The sequence below is a fragment of the Scheffersomyces xylosifermentans genome (assembly GCF_036884685.1).
Source record: "Scheffersomyces xylosifermentans strain CBS 12540 chromosome Unknown RJT20scaffold_5, whole genome shotgun sequence".
Lineage (NCBI taxonomy): Eukaryota > Fungi > Ascomycota > Pichiomycetes > Serinales > Debaryomycetaceae > Scheffersomyces > Scheffersomyces xylosifermentans.
Window position 1 is genome coordinate 184,045 of NW_027042943.1, and position 17,594 is coordinate 201,638.

The 17,594-nt window shown below is 42.7% G+C and overlaps 4 protein-coding genes across 4 annotated transcripts; 2 read left to right on the forward strand and 2 right to left on the reverse strand. All coding sequences in view use genetic code 12, as the record gives it.

Annotated features, from left to right (window-relative positions):
- Positions 1 to 168: 168 nt before the first annotated feature.
- MET3 (sulfate adenylyltransferase) lies at positions 169 to 2,248 on the reverse strand. The gene has a single exon (XM_064917314.1). The coding sequence runs from the start codon at positions 1,952 to 1,954 to the stop codon at positions 380 to 382; it is 1,575 nt and encodes a 524-aa protein (XP_064773497.1). The 5' UTR covers positions 1,955 to 2,248; the 3' UTR covers positions 169 to 379.
- A 4,286-nt stretch (positions 2,249 to 6,534) lies between these two features.
- Positions 6,535 to 9,243, forward strand: GND1 (phosphogluconate dehydrogenase (decarboxylating)). The gene is made up of 2 exons (XM_064917315.1): positions 6,535 to 6,677; positions 7,505 to 9,243. The coding sequence occupies exons 1-2, from the start codon at positions 6,664 to 6,666 to the stop codon at positions 8,973 to 8,975; spliced, it is 1,485 nt and encodes a 494-aa protein (XP_064773498.1). The 5' UTR covers positions 6,535 to 6,663; the 3' UTR covers positions 8,976 to 9,243.
- RJT20DRAFT_119127 (divalent metal ion transporter) lies at positions 9,244 to 11,887 on the reverse strand (the record flags this gene model as incomplete). The annotated part of the gene is made up of 2 exons (XM_064915888.1): positions 9,244 to 10,492; positions 10,733 to 11,887. 2 exons carry the CDS (start codon positions 11,885 to 11,887, stop codon positions 9,479 to 9,481), a joined length of 2,169 nt encoding a protein of 722 aa, XP_064773499.1. The 3' UTR covers positions 9,244 to 9,478.
- A 3,302-nt stretch (positions 11,888 to 15,189) lies between these two features.
- PDX1 (Pdx1p) lies at positions 15,190 to 16,996 on the forward strand. Its single transcript, XM_064920268.1, has one exon. The coding sequence runs from the start codon at positions 15,475 to 15,477 to the stop codon at positions 16,771 to 16,773; it is 1,299 nt and encodes a 432-aa protein (XP_064773500.1). The 5' UTR covers positions 15,190 to 15,474; the 3' UTR covers positions 16,774 to 16,996.
- The last annotated feature ends 598 nt before the right edge of the window (positions 16,997 to 17,594 follow it).

Sequence of the window (17,594 nt, forward strand, 5' to 3'; positions counted from 1 at the left end):
AAATAGGATGATATCTGGAATTTTCAGTATATGGTAACTATTTTACTTTCTCTTATCGTAGTGTTGCAGAATATTTGACATTTTGCAGCCAAATTGATTATAATGATATATATTCCCTCGACCCGTTAAGAGCGTCGGTCTTTTATCAAATATTGTTCTACAAGTTCTTCCCATATGACAATATATTTACTTCGTTAAAGATGCCATTGTGTAATGGAACATCCAGATAAGCTAATTACAACAAGAAATGATCAGGATCTCAAATAAGTTTTAAAGTCTCTACCCAAAATTTATATAAACATGAAGCTCGGCTCTATAGCCTTAGCAAAAAGAACAACATGAAAGCAAATTTAAATACTGATGGAACTCGGAAGTACGATTAGTAGAATCCTTGGGCTTGCAAGTATTCGACAATTTCCTTAATAACAACAGTCAAGTCGTCGTTGTTCAAAGAGAACGCTCCCTCGGCTGGCTTAGCATCAGCAGCGTTGATCTTAACGGTCAAAACGTTACCCTTACCAACAACATTAACGATCTCTTGGACACTAGCAGTGGTTGGAACAATGACACCGGAACCAGCTGCAACCAATTCGTTAATGATGAATGAGTCAACATGGCCAGAGCTCAACTTAGTAATTCTACGTTCTCCGGAGAACTGGTTCAAGGTGGATTGCAAAGCGAAAGACAAGTAGTCACCGTACTTCTCAGAGTTGTCGATGAGAACAGCAAATCCTTGCTTGGCTCTTGGAGGGTTGGTCTCACGCAAGATCTTGACAACCTCTGGGTATGAGAACCATTCTGGGATGTGGTCACCTGTCTTCAAACGGTTTCTCAACTCAGTACCAGAGATGTTAGCAGTCTTGACCTTGGTAGTGTCAATAGTGTCGATTGGAGCGTATCTGTCCTCATCTGGTAAATAAGTGACCATACGGAAAGGAACAATCTTAATGGCCAATTCGTCTTCGTAGTTAGCCAATAAGTCTTGAGCATCGTAAGGACCGTAGAAGTCAACACCTTGAGAGTTCTTACCTGGACCAGCGTGATCTCTTCCAACAATGAAGTGGTCTACACCGTAGTTGGTTCTAATCAAAGCGTGCCATAAAGCTTCACGGTCACCACCCATTCTCATGGCTAATGGAAGTAAAGACAAAGTGGCTAAGCCGTCCGGGAACTTCTTCAAGATTTGAGTGTATACCTTGACTCTGGTGTGGTGGTCAATGTCACCAGGCTTGGTCAAACCAACAACTGGGTGGATCAAGATATGGCCCTTCTCACCAATGTCACGAGCAGCACGAATGGTCAACTCACGGTGAGCTCTATGCATTGGGTTTCTAGTCTGGAAAGCCACGATGTTCTGATCGTGCCATCCCAAGTTTTCAAACTCTTTTCTTAATTCAGTAGGAGTCTTTCTGGACTCAACGTAATCGTAATGTCTTGGGTAGTTTAAACCTTGGAGAGAACCACCGACGTAGTAGTCACCAGCAGTCTCGTTCAAGTACTTGATGGCTGGATGTTCTGGGTCACCTCTAAAAACCTTCTCAGCTTCAATCTGCTTGTTTGGCTTGTAGATGGACTCGACAGTCAAAATGGCCAAAGGCGTCTCGTCTCTCAAGTCCTTCAACACGATCTTGTCGCCGTTCTTGAACTTGGAAGCGGTGGTTTGGTCGAGATCCAAAGTGATTGGAATTGGCCATAATAAACCTTTTCCGGTCTTAGCATCCTTGACGGAGCTCAATCTCAAGTCTGAAACAACGCTGTTGTAGTCATCTTCGTTCAAGAATCCCTTCAAAGGAGAAAACCCACCGTTAAGGATCAACTCCAAGTCACAGAGTTGTCTGGCTGTCAAAGTTAATGCTGGGTATGAAGCAGCTTCCTTCAAGAGTTGTTCTTTCTTAGGAGCGTCTCTAATAACAAGATCGTTAAGCACACCACCGTGAGGAGCTGGGATAGGCATGTTTAATCTGGTTTTTCTGTGTTTCTATATTTGTATAAGGAGTTTCTCGACGTTTATGGGCGTTTTTCCTGGTGTTTTGGCTACTAGGAATGGTCTCTATCTATTGCTGCAATTTTTCACAGCACCGTTAAACAGTATCAAAGTATGTACAAACTAATAAATAATTGTGGTTACAGGTCGAGTCTAAATAGCGGTTTCGCGTCTGAGATCTTTGTAACTTGGGTTTCTGGCTTATCTGCGTTCTGGCTTCCTGCTGGATATCTTACCCTCTAAATATCTTCTTCCGTCCCCATGTTATACCCCCATGCATTGCGGTTATTTCCACAAGTCGCCAGCTCGAAGTCTGCAAAATTTTAGGCGCAAAAACCGATCAGACAATAGCACGTGACTGCAACTCATTGGAAGACAAGAGGGGGGCTGAATGGTGACGGTTATGACTGGCATGGGAGCGGAAACGGTACGAAATCAGAGATACAAGGGCAATGGAGGGCGGTATGTTAGATTAGGTAGGTGTGGTAACCGAGAAAATAGCCAAGAGATAGAAATTGTAGGTGATTTTGTGCCTTTTCTGTGGTATTCCTGGGGTTCCCTATGGTACTTTGGAACCCACTGATAAGAGCGCATGTTGCAGTGCTGCAGTTTTCCCAGTGTGTCCGAGGTATGGGAATGGGACTCGAGTCTTGGATAAAGTGGCCATTGGCAGCAAAAACACCATTGAGGTTCCGATTCATAGTAACCATGGCGGGCTAAGAAAAAATCGACAAGCATGGCAGAGTCTGGGTAGTGGCATTTGCAGCCTTTTTTGGCACTTCCAAACAGCTCTTCTTAGAGCTTAACTATGGAGAACACAAGAAAAATTTGGCTGCGAATGCCACAATGCTGATTTATTAGGAGAATGACGAGCTTGGGGAAAGAACAAGAATGTGAAAAAATTACGGTTTGACAGCAGTAGGAGAGTGACTGGGGTAGCAGGGCGAAGTAGATGGTTTTGGAGGTGGAAGATGATAGAAGAAAGGATAAAAAGTGAGGGAATGTGGGTTATCTGAATTGTTGAAATGGCTTGGCCAAAAGATGAAAATAGGAGTTGATGATAATTTTTTGTATTATTTCGCTTAAAATGATGAATATTTTGGAATCGACGACGAATAGACAAGCTTCAACGGTTGAAAACCGTTCAAAACGGTCTTGAGGGAACCCTGGCTAATCCTGGCTGTGTTTTCGGTTCATATCCAGAAAATATAAGTAAAATAATAGTTGTTTTTTAAACTTTCGCTCAGATTCTTCGTATTTAACACCATTTTTGTGAAAAGCTTTTTAAGAAGAAAGACATATCCTGGAAGATTTCAGAGGAATCTTCAAACTACAATATCCAGAGTTGGAAAATCTACATCTTTTATACACAATTGGACTGGTGACATAATGGCGGCCATGTCCAATTGCAATTCATCCCTAGTTGCAAAATTCCACTCAAGGTGCAATTAGCATGGATCATATATAGATCGTAAGTGGGGGGCACTCGAAACCTGAAAATCCAGATCTTTGACCCCAACATAGTATCCCCAACCCCATAAAACCATATTCTGGAGTACCTACTTCTCCATATTGGACAAATGTACGAAAAAACCATAAGAATGTGTACCATCTAAACCATGTTTCCCAGGAAACTAGTCTCTTATCGACAAGAACCCCCAAATACAACATGGCTATCCCCCACGAAACTGGTTCCAAAAATAGAGGCGCCCCCACATTAACCAGAAGTCCATAAGAACGTGAGGAATATCACGACTTACATCAACAATAGAATGGAGGGGGAGAAATGAGGGGCCAGCTACTCGTGTTCACTGAAGGTTGGGGGAGGACCTACCAATAAGGCTTTGTGATCAAAATATTTGGAGATGCAACGTTCTCTGCATAGCCAATGCCTTGCGCTGAGAGTATTAGTTTAGTGTAGTCGAATAAACGAAATGAAATAGTACCACATAGTGGTTGGTGGTTGGTCAATGGTTGATTTAATTATCCGGAGCAAGGGCAAATTAGAGAAAACCATTGTCACAAGGAAATGATGCAATTGGTATTACGGAAATGAAAGCGCCTTGGTATCAACAATTCGCTGGATATATTTTAAATATTACTACGGAGCAGGTTATCACAGGAATGAAAAATCTGAAAAATTAAGTAAAATATGGGGACGAAAGGAAGGAACTCCACTTTTTACTTCTACAACAGTCCTTTGATCCTGATCCTATTCTCTTAATTGTAGATCAGCAACACTCGTTAAAACTGGTTTTGGTGGTGCATCATGAAACGTTTATCTGATGCAGACCATGGCTTACAGCAAATTCCAGGAAGTTCCAAATTTGGAACTTCGGTATGATCACCCGATCTAGACTGATGGTGATTACGTATGTAATGTATCTAGTATCTGCTGTGGTGACAATCACGACAGCGTTCCTGTTTAGGTCCAAGAACACAAACACAAAGCAACACAACAGTTTCTGGAAGAGGTTTCGCTACACATGGTGTAGTATATAGAGTAAATTAAGCCCATGGGCATATGGGCATGGACGGGTTTCGTGTTTCGTGTTTCTTGTTGTTGCAATTGTAAATTACATAATCCGCAAGCTATTGATTCCCCATTGTAATGATTACCAATGGCATACTAATGGAAATCACCAGATCATTATTATACCTTTACAAATGTAATGCTACATTGATTTATAATTAATAATTTATATCCGTATGACTATACCAGTCGCCCGAGCCCAGAACCACAAAAAACCAGTATCTCTCTAAGTGTCTCTGTATTTGTCTCTCATTATCCATGATTCACCACCGTTGGCTCCGAGCCATGTTTTTGCTGCAACTGCCACTCATTTCCTTCTGCTTACTCATTACCAAGGCTGGACCAACCCTCCACAAACGTCTTCTATCACCTACCACCCACCATTCTTCATAAGAAACTCCAGGAGAGGAGGAGTGAAAAATTTTCGGCGAGTTTTTGTGTCGCTCCGTGCATCGGTGCTTATAGTTCCGAACTGAGAAATCGGTGGGACGCAGCAGCGGCGGTGGAAATTACTGAGAGGAGCGTGGAGGGTGGAGGATAAGCGCCAGGCAATTGTGGAGAATGGGGGAGCAATGGAGATTCAATGGTTGTTTTTGTTGTTGTTTGAAGTGATACGTGGGCCAATGTTGAGTTCAGCAAGAGTAAAATGAAGACCCGTAACATCATAATGTGTAAAAAAAAAAAACCTCTACATGCAAAAATTGCAAAGTAATTAATGCAAAATGGGTTTCCGTCAACCTCTCTCTCTTATGAAATATGGAAGACATACATACATACATACATACATACTAAATTAGATTATATTACTCATCAAAAATTCACACCGCCGCCGGTTGACCATTATTATCAGCCGCTGTCATCGTCGTTGTCCGTCGTGGATTTGCATTATCGCAGCCATTGTAGCCGTCGCCGTAGTTCTCTGATCCAGTGCCATTAAATTGACCACCTGCATAACTTACCCAGGGAAGGTCAACCAACGTCTAAGAAATCGTCGCCAAAAAACGACCATTTCTCTCGCCAGCACCTTTTACCCGTCGTGCTGGTGGGGAGTTTCCAGACAATCGACGACAATCGACGACAATGTAGGAGCCAGCTGGAACCCCAACAATTCTATTTTTTTTATTAAATCGGTTTTCTGGGAATTGGGGTCAATAAACCCACACGGAGGCAGAGAGATTGTTTTTGGTATGGTGCCCAATATGAAAATTATAATTTAATTTTGAATTGTTGCTTCAATTGTTGACACAGGTAAAGTGGACAACCAATTTGAAATACACCAATTCAATGGTCAAAATTTAATCCAAGTTTTATACAGCCTTCTCCGTAATATGAATAAGCTCAAATTAATTAGTAATATACCTATAAACCATTACTTTTCAGTATCTAATATTCCCACTATTCTTCCGTACCGTGCCGTACTGTACTTCTCACACCGCACCGCATCCATTCTCTCCGACGACGATTCCAATTTACACAACGGTCGCTCCGCTGGTGGTGACACATACACACACTGGTTCTATTTTTTTTTTTCTCAATTTCTCTCGCTAAAAACACAGAATTTCTCCCATTCGGTCCTCGTTCTCGCGAAACACAACGATAATCCACGCTGAATTTATTTCGCTCACCTCTCTCCAACCACACGGGTATTTTATCGATTCTCGCCCTACTGTTACCCATTTACTTATTTCCGTGCCTAATTTGTAACCAATTTTCTCCATTTTCTCGATTTTTCACTATCTGTGTGCCTATGTTTTCCGTGAGTTTGCCCCCCCTCCCCCAAATTACTACCTTAACGTTCTGTCTTTGTCTCACTCTGTCAATCTCTCTCTCTGTATGTCTCCCCAATCGTCACTCACCTTCTCTCACTAACCATTTTCTCTCTTTCTCTCTTTCTCTCTTCCACCGACCACTCTCTTCCACCGGCCGCTTCTCTCCCCAATCGTCATTCCCTCCTCCTCTCTCTCTCTCTCTCTCTCCCCCTACTCTCCCCAATCGCTCGCTCGTTCCTCGCCCCCCACCTCTATATAAACCCCCGTAGCGCCTGCTGTTCTCGTCGAGGACTTTCCTAAATTTTTGGCCCGTGAGTTTCCTCTCAGTAACAGTTTTCTTCTTCAACTCTTACTATCAACACACACATTAATCTACGATGTCTGCTCCAACGTACGTATGCTTCTTCTAGCAATGGTCATGGACTCCGCTGGCTGTGGATACGGATCCAATTCGGAGTCGTTGACGCCAATTGCGGTGTCTTCCACTGGATGGAACGAATAGTTCTCGGTGTACCGACAACCGTGGGTTAATCTCCACGACAATCGGACCCGCCATGTGAAACCCGATGATGATGGGGTTTTCTTTATATATCTTGGCAAAGGAAGTCAGTTTGGGAACGAAGGTGGGATATTAAGTCAAGTGTTACGAAACAGGTGTTGTCGTTGTGTTGTTATAGTTCAGTCATAGCATTTTATCGTTGTCGTCCAGTTTATTCATCACCATCATTATCATTACCATCATCGCCGCCGTCGTTGAAGAATTTCATTTGCAACACAACGAAATTTCCGTTTCTCCCTTTGAAACAAGTCACTGCAAACCATCAACAATCAACCACGATCTCCCCAATTGAGCCGTGAATCGATCCATTGAATCGAATCGTCGTCGTCTTCCATCCATTGAATCGTATAATACCAGTTCCTCTACCACCGTTGGTTTCGTCCACCGTCGGCTCTCCTTCGTCCATCACCAAAAAAGTTTAGCCGCCGTGAAAAATCTGATTTATTCAACGTCACCAAACTGTCTATTCATTGAAACGCCAGAAACCATCAGCAAACACCGACTTCTTGACCTTTTGACTCGTTCACGTCCATCTCCTGATAATACTCTTGCCGCCAGAAACCCCAGAAATCTCGGAATTCCATCATGTCGTCTCTCCAGCGCCTAAATACCATAAGCAACCATCTCTCTCCGAAAACTCCTACTAACATTACTCCTAGTGGTGATATTGGTTTGATCGGTTTGGCCGTCATGGGTCAAAACTTGATCCTTAACGCTGCTGACCACGGTTTCACCGTCGTCGCTTACAACAGAACTGTCGACAAGGTTGACAAGTTCCTTGCCAACGAAGCCAAGGGTAAGTCTATCATTGGTGCCCATTCTATCGAAGAGCTCGTTGCCAACTTGAAGAGACCAAGAAGAATCATCATTTTGGTCAAGGCCGGTTCCCCAGTCGATGCCTTCATTGAGCAATTGCTCCCACACTTGGAGAAGGGTGACATCATCATTGACGGTGGTAACTCCCACTTCCCAGACTCCAACCGTCGTTACGCCGACCTTAAGGAACAAGGTATTCTCTTTGTCGGTTCTGGTGTTTCCGGTGGTGAAGAAGGTGCCAGATACGGTCCTTCTTTGATGCCTGGTGGACACGTTGATGCTTGGCCACACATCAAGGACATCTTCCAGTCCATTGCCGCCAAGACTGACGGTGAGCCATGTTGTGACTGGGTCGGTGAGGCCGGTTCTGGTCACTACGTCAAGATGGTCCACAACGGTATTGAGTACGGTGACATGCAGTTGATCTGTGAAGCCTACGACATCTTGAAGCGTATTGGTAAGTTCTCCAACAAGGAAATTGGTGATGTTTTCGCCAAGTGGAACAAGGGTGTTTTAGACTCTTTCCTTATTGAAATCACCAGAGACATTCTCTACTTCAACGACCCAACTGACGGTAAGCCACTCTTGGAAAAGATCTTGGACTCTGCTGGTCAAAAGGGTACTGGTAAGTGGACTGCCATCAACGCCTTGGACTTGGGTATGCCAGTTACTTTGATTGGTGAAGCCGTCTTCTCCAGATGTCTCTCTGCCTTGAAGAGCGAGAGAGTCAGAGCCTCCACTATCTTGGATGGCCCAACTGTCAGCGACAAGTCCCCAATCACCGACAGAGAGCAATTCGTTGACGACTTGGAACAAGCCTTATACGCTTCTAAGATCATCTCCTACGCTCAAGGTTTCATGTTGATCAACGAAGCCGCTAAGGAGTACGGCTGGAAGTTGAACAACCCAGCTATCGCTTTGATGTGGAGAGGCGGTTGTATCATCAGATCCGTCTTCTTGGGTGAAATCACCTCTGCTTACAAGGAGAACCCAGACTTGGAGAACTTGTTGTTCCACCCATTCTTCCACAATGCCATCACCAAGGCTCAATCCGGATGGAGAGCCACTATTGGTAAGGCTGTTCAATACGGTGTTCCAGTTCCAGCTTTCACCACTGCCTTGTCTTTCTACGATGGTTACAGATCTGCTCAATTACCAGCTAACTTGTTGCAAGCTCAAAGAGATTACTTCGGTGCTCACACCTTCAAGGTCTTGCCAGGTGAAGAAAACGAACTTCTTAAGAAGGACGAGTGGATCCACATCAACTGGACCGGTAGAGGTGGTAACATCTCTGCTTCCACTTACGACGCTTAAGCGTATTGTCAGTAGCAACACCGGTGCCAAGGTGCCTGAAATCAGTTGTTTTTACTTATATCGACGATAATAATAAAACTATCAAAAATAACAGTGACTGTAGAGAGTGTAGAGCATTAGATTCGGAGAAGTTACTTTGAATCTTGGAGATCTTATGTTACAAGTAAGCGTTATAAAGAGGTTACAACTATTTCGAATAGACAGACATGCTACATCTCATATATATAACCTTCTCTAGCAAGAACGTCCATTATCTTCTATCCAAAGTTTCGAATTATATATTCAAAATGCAAGAACTATAAACCAATAAATACCATCAGAAATCTAGATACTGATAATGAAACAAACGTAACAAAAATGAATGCAAATAAAGGATGCGCCTTATTCATCTCCTAAATTGAGAAATATAATGACTGCTTCGACAAGAAGTGGAATTGAAATCGAAGCTGAACACGTTTATTCATGAACAGGACCTGTCTGACATGCGTGTTTGTAAATCCATATTACAATGGAACATCATAACCTAGCAACATACTTCCTATTAAGTACAAATTCAAGCAAGTGATGAAACCCCAAATCAAGATTGCAATGAAGGCCATCATGGGACTGTTACTGAAGTCCTTGTAACCCTTAATTCTGAAGAGCTCATGGTCGACATCCTCAAATATCTCCTGTGGTAAATATTGAGAGATATTTGCTGGGCCAGAACCTGGTGTTGAACTCATTGGAACACTGCTAGGACTAACGGGATTGATGTTGATACCATGAGAAGCCGCAACGGCCGAAAGTCTTCTAGGGTATGGTGTGGTTGTTTGTCCATCTTCCAACAAGTGTTGTTGCTCTTCCGTTCCATGGTTGAAATGACCTTCTTCGTCATCATCCTCTTCCCATCCAGCACAGGGATGCGATTTTCTTAAATCCTGAAGTCTTATTGCAGGTTCAGTGCTTTGAAAGCGCTTGGGCTTATTTATGGTACTTGACGTTGAAGCATTTCCAGCGGGTAAGGTCACTTCGTCATCATCGAATGTACGTGAAGTACCATCTTCTTGTTCGAAAACAATGTCAACATCTTCGTCACCATCCCTAACAAATATAGGCACTTTCATGATTTCCTTTGAGCATGTGAAAAGAATCAAGGGAGCTGTCACTACCGGCAAAAGGACTGATAGAACAACTTGACTGGTGTTTAAGATTTTTGCTAATCCTTCACGACCCGAGAAACTGACAACAAAGAGACACGGAGCAATAGCAAGACCTCTGGTAATTAACCTACGGGTTACTGGAGGAAGACTCCAATCGAGGAAACCCTCAGAGACCATCTGGCCAGCCAATGTACAGACAACACCAGCACTTTGTCCAGAACAGAGAAGTGCGAGTGCAAATACGAAACCTGCCGTTGGAGAAAGATGCTTAGAAAGAAGATGATAAATAGTAAAAAGATCTGCGTTTTGGTAGTTATCTTCGGAGTCAGACTCATCGCCCTTATGATCATCGTCGTGGTGGTCGTCGTCGTGATGCTTATCATCATCATCATCATCGTGATCATCATCGTGATCGTCATCATGCTCATCATGGTCATCGTCGTCATCATCTCTCTTGGCAAAGGAGAAATCCATTGAACCATATGTACCGAGGTTACTGCTGTCACTTCCGAAGAAAGATAATGCACCATCACTCCTGCTCGACCCGCTTTTCTTGAAAAAAGAGAACGAAAAGCCTCTCTCATTGCCATAAATACTATCTTCATCTCTTTTCACCAACATACGACTAGATCCTCCTTCTGGATTATTCGAATAGCCAGTGTTTAAAGTGGCTCCAGCAACAATCAAAATAGCAGCATTCACAAATAAAGCTACCGTGAATAAACTGATCACTAATTCAACAATGGTGTAACTCATCGTATCATTGATTGCGTGGATGGAAGGTCTATAGTGGTCATTTTCATCTTCGTCTACTGATGCTGAATCGTTATCCTTTTCAAAACGATGTCTCGGGTTGTTAATATTGAGATCTCCGTCATAAGGGGTAGCAAGGGGAGTGATATTGTTTTCTGTATCACTTGTGGACAGTTCCAATGGCTGTAATGAGTCTTCATCAGTAGGAGCAGGCTTGGACGTTAATCCAAATGGTTTATAGAAACCGTGCTTGATGTCGAAATCCTTCAAACGAGCCTGAACCAAGCCTGATCCTAAGTACAAGGAATGTGGCATGACGGTAGCACCCAAGATGGCCAAACTAAGGAAGAGACCGTTTCCTCCCTTTCTATCAGACAGATCTATCACTTTTTCGTTGGGAAGAAAGCCTCTCATCACTTCACCCACTGAGAAATTGATCTCTGGATCGTGGCTCACTTGGTAGAGCTCGATTGCAAAGCATACCACGGTGGCAGCCACCAAAATTGAAACAAAAGACTCGAATATACGGATGAAAAGGAGAGGCCCTTTGGGTCTGTAGGCCATAAGTACAATAAGCACATCGACCACTGTTAATATAACACCGGCAAAAAGGGGAAGCTTGAAAAGGATATTGAGCGAAATGGCCGTTCCGACCACCTCGGCTAAATCTGTCGCTATGATGGCGATTTCTGCCAATATGTAGATGAATAAATTAGTCTTGAATGAGAAGTTGGCTTTACAATTCGCAGCCAAGTCGAGCCCGGTCACGGCTCCTAGTTTTGCTGCCAAAATCTGGAGGAAAATGGCCAAGCAGTTGGATAGTAAGATCAGAAAGAGCAAGTTGTACTTGTAAGCAGATCCTGCTGCCACTGCGGTGGAATAGTTACCTGGGTCCATGTAGGCTACCGACACCATAAGGCCCGGGCCTATGAAACGAGAGTAAGTCTTGAGCACGGAGACGAGCTTTTTGATATGGTAACTCTGAGTTATTGACGTTAATACCGTTCGTATGCTCATGGTGGATATGTATATGTATATGATATGAAATGATATGCAAAGTGGTTGGAATTGGTATTGTTGGTACTACTAGTAGTTCTTAACTGTGTAGTAAATAGGTAGGTTTATGATGAAATGGTATGATGTAAACCGTCAAAACGTGAAGAATGAATTGTTAGTGTCTCTTAATAAGTTAAAGTCACCAATTTGGTATAAATAATGAGTTTTTGGAGATGTTTCTACTGTGTTTTGTAACAATGCCAGCTCAAAGACACCGTATAACTCTACAATGAATGATGGTAAATAGATGGATAGGGGTATCAAAAAGGTCCTTAAACGGATAAATAAAGGATGAAAGTACTATAGACACAGCTTAACACTGGTCTTATCACGAATTTGCTGGTTTTTACCCTGAAAAACGGGATTCTTGGCGGGTCTTCCTTGCTTCAGCAATGAATACGTAGCACTAAACAGTATGGAAACCACAGTATAAGTATGCGTATAACCCCAGTTTTTTAGTGGATTCGCTGTGGAAACGGCGGATTAAAGTTGATATTCGGGTTCGGGTGAGTTGCAGCGATGTATAGACCCAGATAGAGCGTGTTTTACCCACTGTAAGTGTATAATAAATGGTAGTTCTTTGCTCAGCGGGAAGTAAGCGTCTTGTGGATTTTCACGGCGACGGGTTTGATTTTCTGAGGTTTGGTGATTTTTCTATTTTTTCGTCAGCAAAATCAGTAGAAATTAGCGTGTGTAACTGTGTGTTAATGAGAGCGCGGCAGGAGAAATGGGGAAAACAGGGTAGTTCTAGGGGAGAAAAGGGAACAGAGCCAGCTAACAGTTAGGGAAAGAAAGGGGGAAAAAATGAGGAAATAGTGAGAGAATGAGAGAATTTAGGCGAGTTACACCGCGAACGGGGCGATGGAACAAGAAAAAAGATAAAAGAACAGCGAGACGTGATGGGTGAAAAATGGTGAGAGAATGAAGTGATGATGTGAATGAAGTGATGATGTGAAGAAGTGATGCAGAACCAATAAGAAAGAGTAGAAGTAGAATGGTTTGCACTTTCTATGAGGAAGTAGAAGTAGAAGTAGGTTTGCACTCTGTTTAATATGCTCAATTAGAATTAGACGAACTATTCCATTAAAATGTATGAATGAATGAATAAGAGATGACTACAACGAAACAGCGAAATAATGAAATAATGACGCCCCGGATAAAGAGAACTACTGGTTTCACCATGAAACAGCAGCAGCCGATAGGGAGAGGGAGATTTCCTTCATAACCTCTTTAAATCTATAATGGTTATGGTTATATCAATCAATGTGCTGGTTTCCATAATGAAATTTTCAGTACTAAAACTATTTACTTTTAACCGCTTCAGTCCTTCTTTGTATAATTTACCCATTATATCCTTTTCCTTTCATTCCTTGAATTTCCTGATTTTTCCTGTGGTTTCCGAATCTTACACCCCTATTCAACCGTCCTTCCTCCTCCCTTGTCTCCTATTGAACTTGCCCATAACCATTGCTTTACTGGCTTATCCTCCTTCATTAAGATGGAAGTTTCATTGCAACCGTTTCACAGCCATACGTTGACATCCGTGCCGCAGTAGTTGGCGGCCACGGATTCGGGTCCGGAAGTTTCAGGAACAAAAATCCCCAGCCGCCCGAGAACAAAGTGGTTACGCGTCATGGCCATGATCCTTTACTCCGAGTCGGTTAGGCATTCCGCGTGCCGCGTGTCAAGTGATTCGTGTATGATGAAAGATCCGTGCTGCAATATAGAGTGGGATCTGTTAATATTGGTATACCAGCTGACTAGGATATTTATTGAATGGTAATTATTCTACGGGGGGAAGTGGTACGAGCAGAACAGCCAAGGTGGAGTAGGAAGTGTAATGAGGTGGGTATTGAATATTTCGAAGGAATTTACTTATCCCGATTTTGCCTATCCCTTAGGATGCCCCTTATGGTGTGGTTGGAACATCGGAACGACGCTCCGTTGTCATTCATGACGTTCCCTTCTTCTGGAAGCTGCAAAAAATGATATCCATATTTCTATTTTTTGGAAGTCAACGAAGCAAAGACTTTAAAGATTGGAAACTTATGTCTCAGCATTCGGGTTAAAGTGTTTAGTTAGTTGGGTCCGTTCGGAGGCTTTCATTCGGAGGATCCTCGTTGTACTAGCCACTTGCCTTGGATTATATGCCAAAGAGAATGCACCACCAACAACGTCGGTAGAGCTGCTGGAATGATTAAGGGATGCCCTTACGTCTCGAGCCGAGACTGTTCAACTCCCGAATAGGTTTCCGCTCATAAGCCCTCAGTGGTCCCCGATTTTCGTCAACACCGCACATCTATGTTATGTTTCCAGTTGCATTGTTATACCTAGCTTCCATTGTTCTTTGTCTTTCTCCCTGCTGATGTACTTCGACTCAACCATTAGCTTCACAACGTCTCGTTCTATCACCACGTCTCGGCCACGACAACCTCTTATCCCATCACTTCTTCACCATCCACCTCTATTGTCTAGCCTCTACCTCTCGTCTTACCACCTCTAGTCTTACTACCACCTCTCGCCCCGCCACTACCACTCATTCTACCACCAGTTCACCACAAACAACTTCTATTTACCACCAACTGCCTACCCCACCCAGAACCTCTTATCCTACCACCACTTCTTCACCATTACTCCACCACCTCCAATTTGCAGCCACGACATTAAACCCCATCCTCTCCATTATAACATCCATGCCGCAGTACCATCTTCCTTCCCACCCGCGGAAATGTCGCGCCCGAGCCGGCTCTCGGGGTTACTCTGCCGAAGTGTTCCCATCTCTCATTTTTTAGCCGCTAACTAATGAACTGATGGAGCAACTGGTACAAGAAGAAGTGTAAGTGTTTATTGTTGACATACGGTAATAGTGTACAGTGTACAGTGAACAGTGAACAGTGTATAGATACAGTCAGTGAGAAGTAGTCATTGTGACAGTATTGAATTGAATTGAATTGAATTCTTAGAGAGAGCCAGTTCATACCCCTGTTGTAACATTGAGCATTGAATTCAACAAGCGGTTAGTGATTAGTGATTAGTCGCTCTTGTCATTTAGTTTGTCATAAATCTGTCATTAGTCTGTCATTTTAATATTGTCTATATCTATTGACCATTCATTAAAGGGATCTTTTGTTGAGAGCCAGTCAAAGACGACACTATAAGATCTTACAATAGACAATTATTGTTATACACTAGTTTCAAGGTTATTTCGTCTTCCATTCAGTGAAAACGTTTTATTCCATCAACAAGTCAAATTAAATTATTATATTTGTTTTCAGGATTGTTACCAGTTATAATCACGAAGTGAACAGTAGTGATAATATTCATTTTAAGACAAACATAACAGATCATATATCAGATCATATTAATTCTTATTTGTCTTCATTACCAGTTGATTTAGATATCATTATAGATTCATCTACACAAGAAAACACCAAAACAACCAAAAGACTTCGACATATAATAACCCATTGTCGTTTGATCTAACAACTTTTACTATTCAGTATCACATATTCACATCTTCATCAACTACATATCAGTAAAATATCATCATGATCAGAGCCGCTTCTCGCTTTAGAGCCACCCAAGCACTCGTTATGAGTCGCTCAGCTGTTATGAACAAGTCGTTGTTCCACAGCACTGCCGTCGCTGCTAATGGCCAAATCTTCAGAATGCCTGCTATGTCTCCTACCATGACCGAGGGAGGTGTGGTCTCTTGGAAGTTCCAACCAGGCGAAAACTTCAGTTCTGGTGATGTCCTCTTGGAGGTCGAGACCGACAAGGCCACCATTGACGTAGAAGCCGTGGACGACGGTAAAATGTGGGAAATTATCGTCAACAACGGTGCCACCGGTGTTCCAGTGGGCCAACCTATTGCTTTAATTGCAGAGCAGGAAGACGATTTGTCTACCTTGGAAAAGCCTTCTTTGGAAGAAGCTCCTAAAGCTTCTTCTCCAGAGCCTACTCCAAAGCAAGAAGACGCTCCAAAGGAAACCGAAAAGAAACCTGCTGCTGCTCCTTCGAGCAGCCCAGCATCTGGTTCTAGTGAAGTATTCAACAAAGCAAATGTAGATCAGAAATTGTCACCTGCTGTGGAGTTGCTTCTCCATGAGAATAACATTTCTACTGCGGATGCCCTTGAAAAGATCCCAGCATCGGGACCTAAGGGAAGATTGCTTAAGGGAGACGTATTGGCATACTTGGGTTCTATTAACAAGGATTCCATCGTAAAACTCACTGAGTTCCTCAAATCCAGAGAACATTTGGACTTATCTAACATCAAGATCGCTGATCCAGCAGAACTCAAGAAGAAGGCAGAAGCTGAGGCTCCAAAGAAGGAAGAAGCCGCTCCAGAACCTGTCAAGCCTGCAAACATCCTTACTGTTGAGTTAACCTCTGACTTAGGTGAGGAAGTCTCGCAGAACAAGTTTAAATATGCATTTGAAAAGTCTATCGAAGTCGCTATAAGACAGACATATGGCCGTAAATTCCCACAATACGCTACATCCCCAATTGGCTCTAGTTTGGGTTCTAGTGAGGACCTTTTCGAAGAGTTACTTGCTGCACCTGTCACCAAGTCCAGATTCGAAGTTTACGGAGTTAACTACAAGTTCTACGGTCCAACCGCCACTCCTTCAACTGTTCAATCAAGCATTGCCAGCGATTTCGATGAGTTGTTAGGTTTGACTCCATCTTCTCCAGCATTCGTTGAACAAGGCAGCTCTAAGGTCAATGTTGAATTCAAGATTAAGTTTGATGAGAAGCTAGCAGATTCTAAGCAGTTTGTTGACTCGTTTGAACAGTCTCTTCTTTCTCAGATTCCAGCCAACAAATTGAAAATCACCAATTAAGGGAACCGCCTCGTTTGCTGATTGGCAGTGTGGTGACATGTGTATAATAATAGACCAATAGACCTTTCAACCAACTACTCAAAGCATTGTAATGAAAGAATCATTACATAAAAATATACAGATTTAACTTGTTATATGATATCTAGGGTTGCAATTTTATGTAAAAAAACTCTTTCTCAGGCTTCCTCTAGCGGGTTGTAATTAGAATTAACTTTCTGCCCTAGTTTTCTGGGATTACGATGTGCTAAATCACATTAGATATAGGTGGTACGGGGTACCTTATGAGTCAATTAGTTTCATCTGTCAAATCGAACCGTCGATCTACGAAATTTAATAATTCCCAATCCAATAATAATGATCCATTTTCTTAATTCACTGTCGTTCCATATGACCCGTGAACCAATAGCAGGCCATTCTGTTTTACTTGAATCATTTGGCAACGAGAATGTGCTGCCAAATTAAAGCTACATTAGTTGCACCCAATGATCCCATATTCCCTGAAACAGAAGGGAATGGACAACCCCAACACAAAAGTGAGGCATTTATACGACTTTTAAAAATGCATGGGGCCCTTGTTGTATGCCGCTACTTCCAGAGGTGCCGTATACGAGCAATTCGTTGGTGTTCTCGTTATAGTCGTATGTTGGCAGAAGACCAGGATTCTCCGGAAACTCTTCTATATATATATTTCTCTATGGATCATGTCCAAAAGGGGCTCGGGGCCTTACAGGAGGGACCCCCTTAGACACCATTGCATTCCTTCCTCTCGTAGTGTCGATCTTTCACTGCCCGTTCTCCAAACCTGTTTATCCTCACAGAAT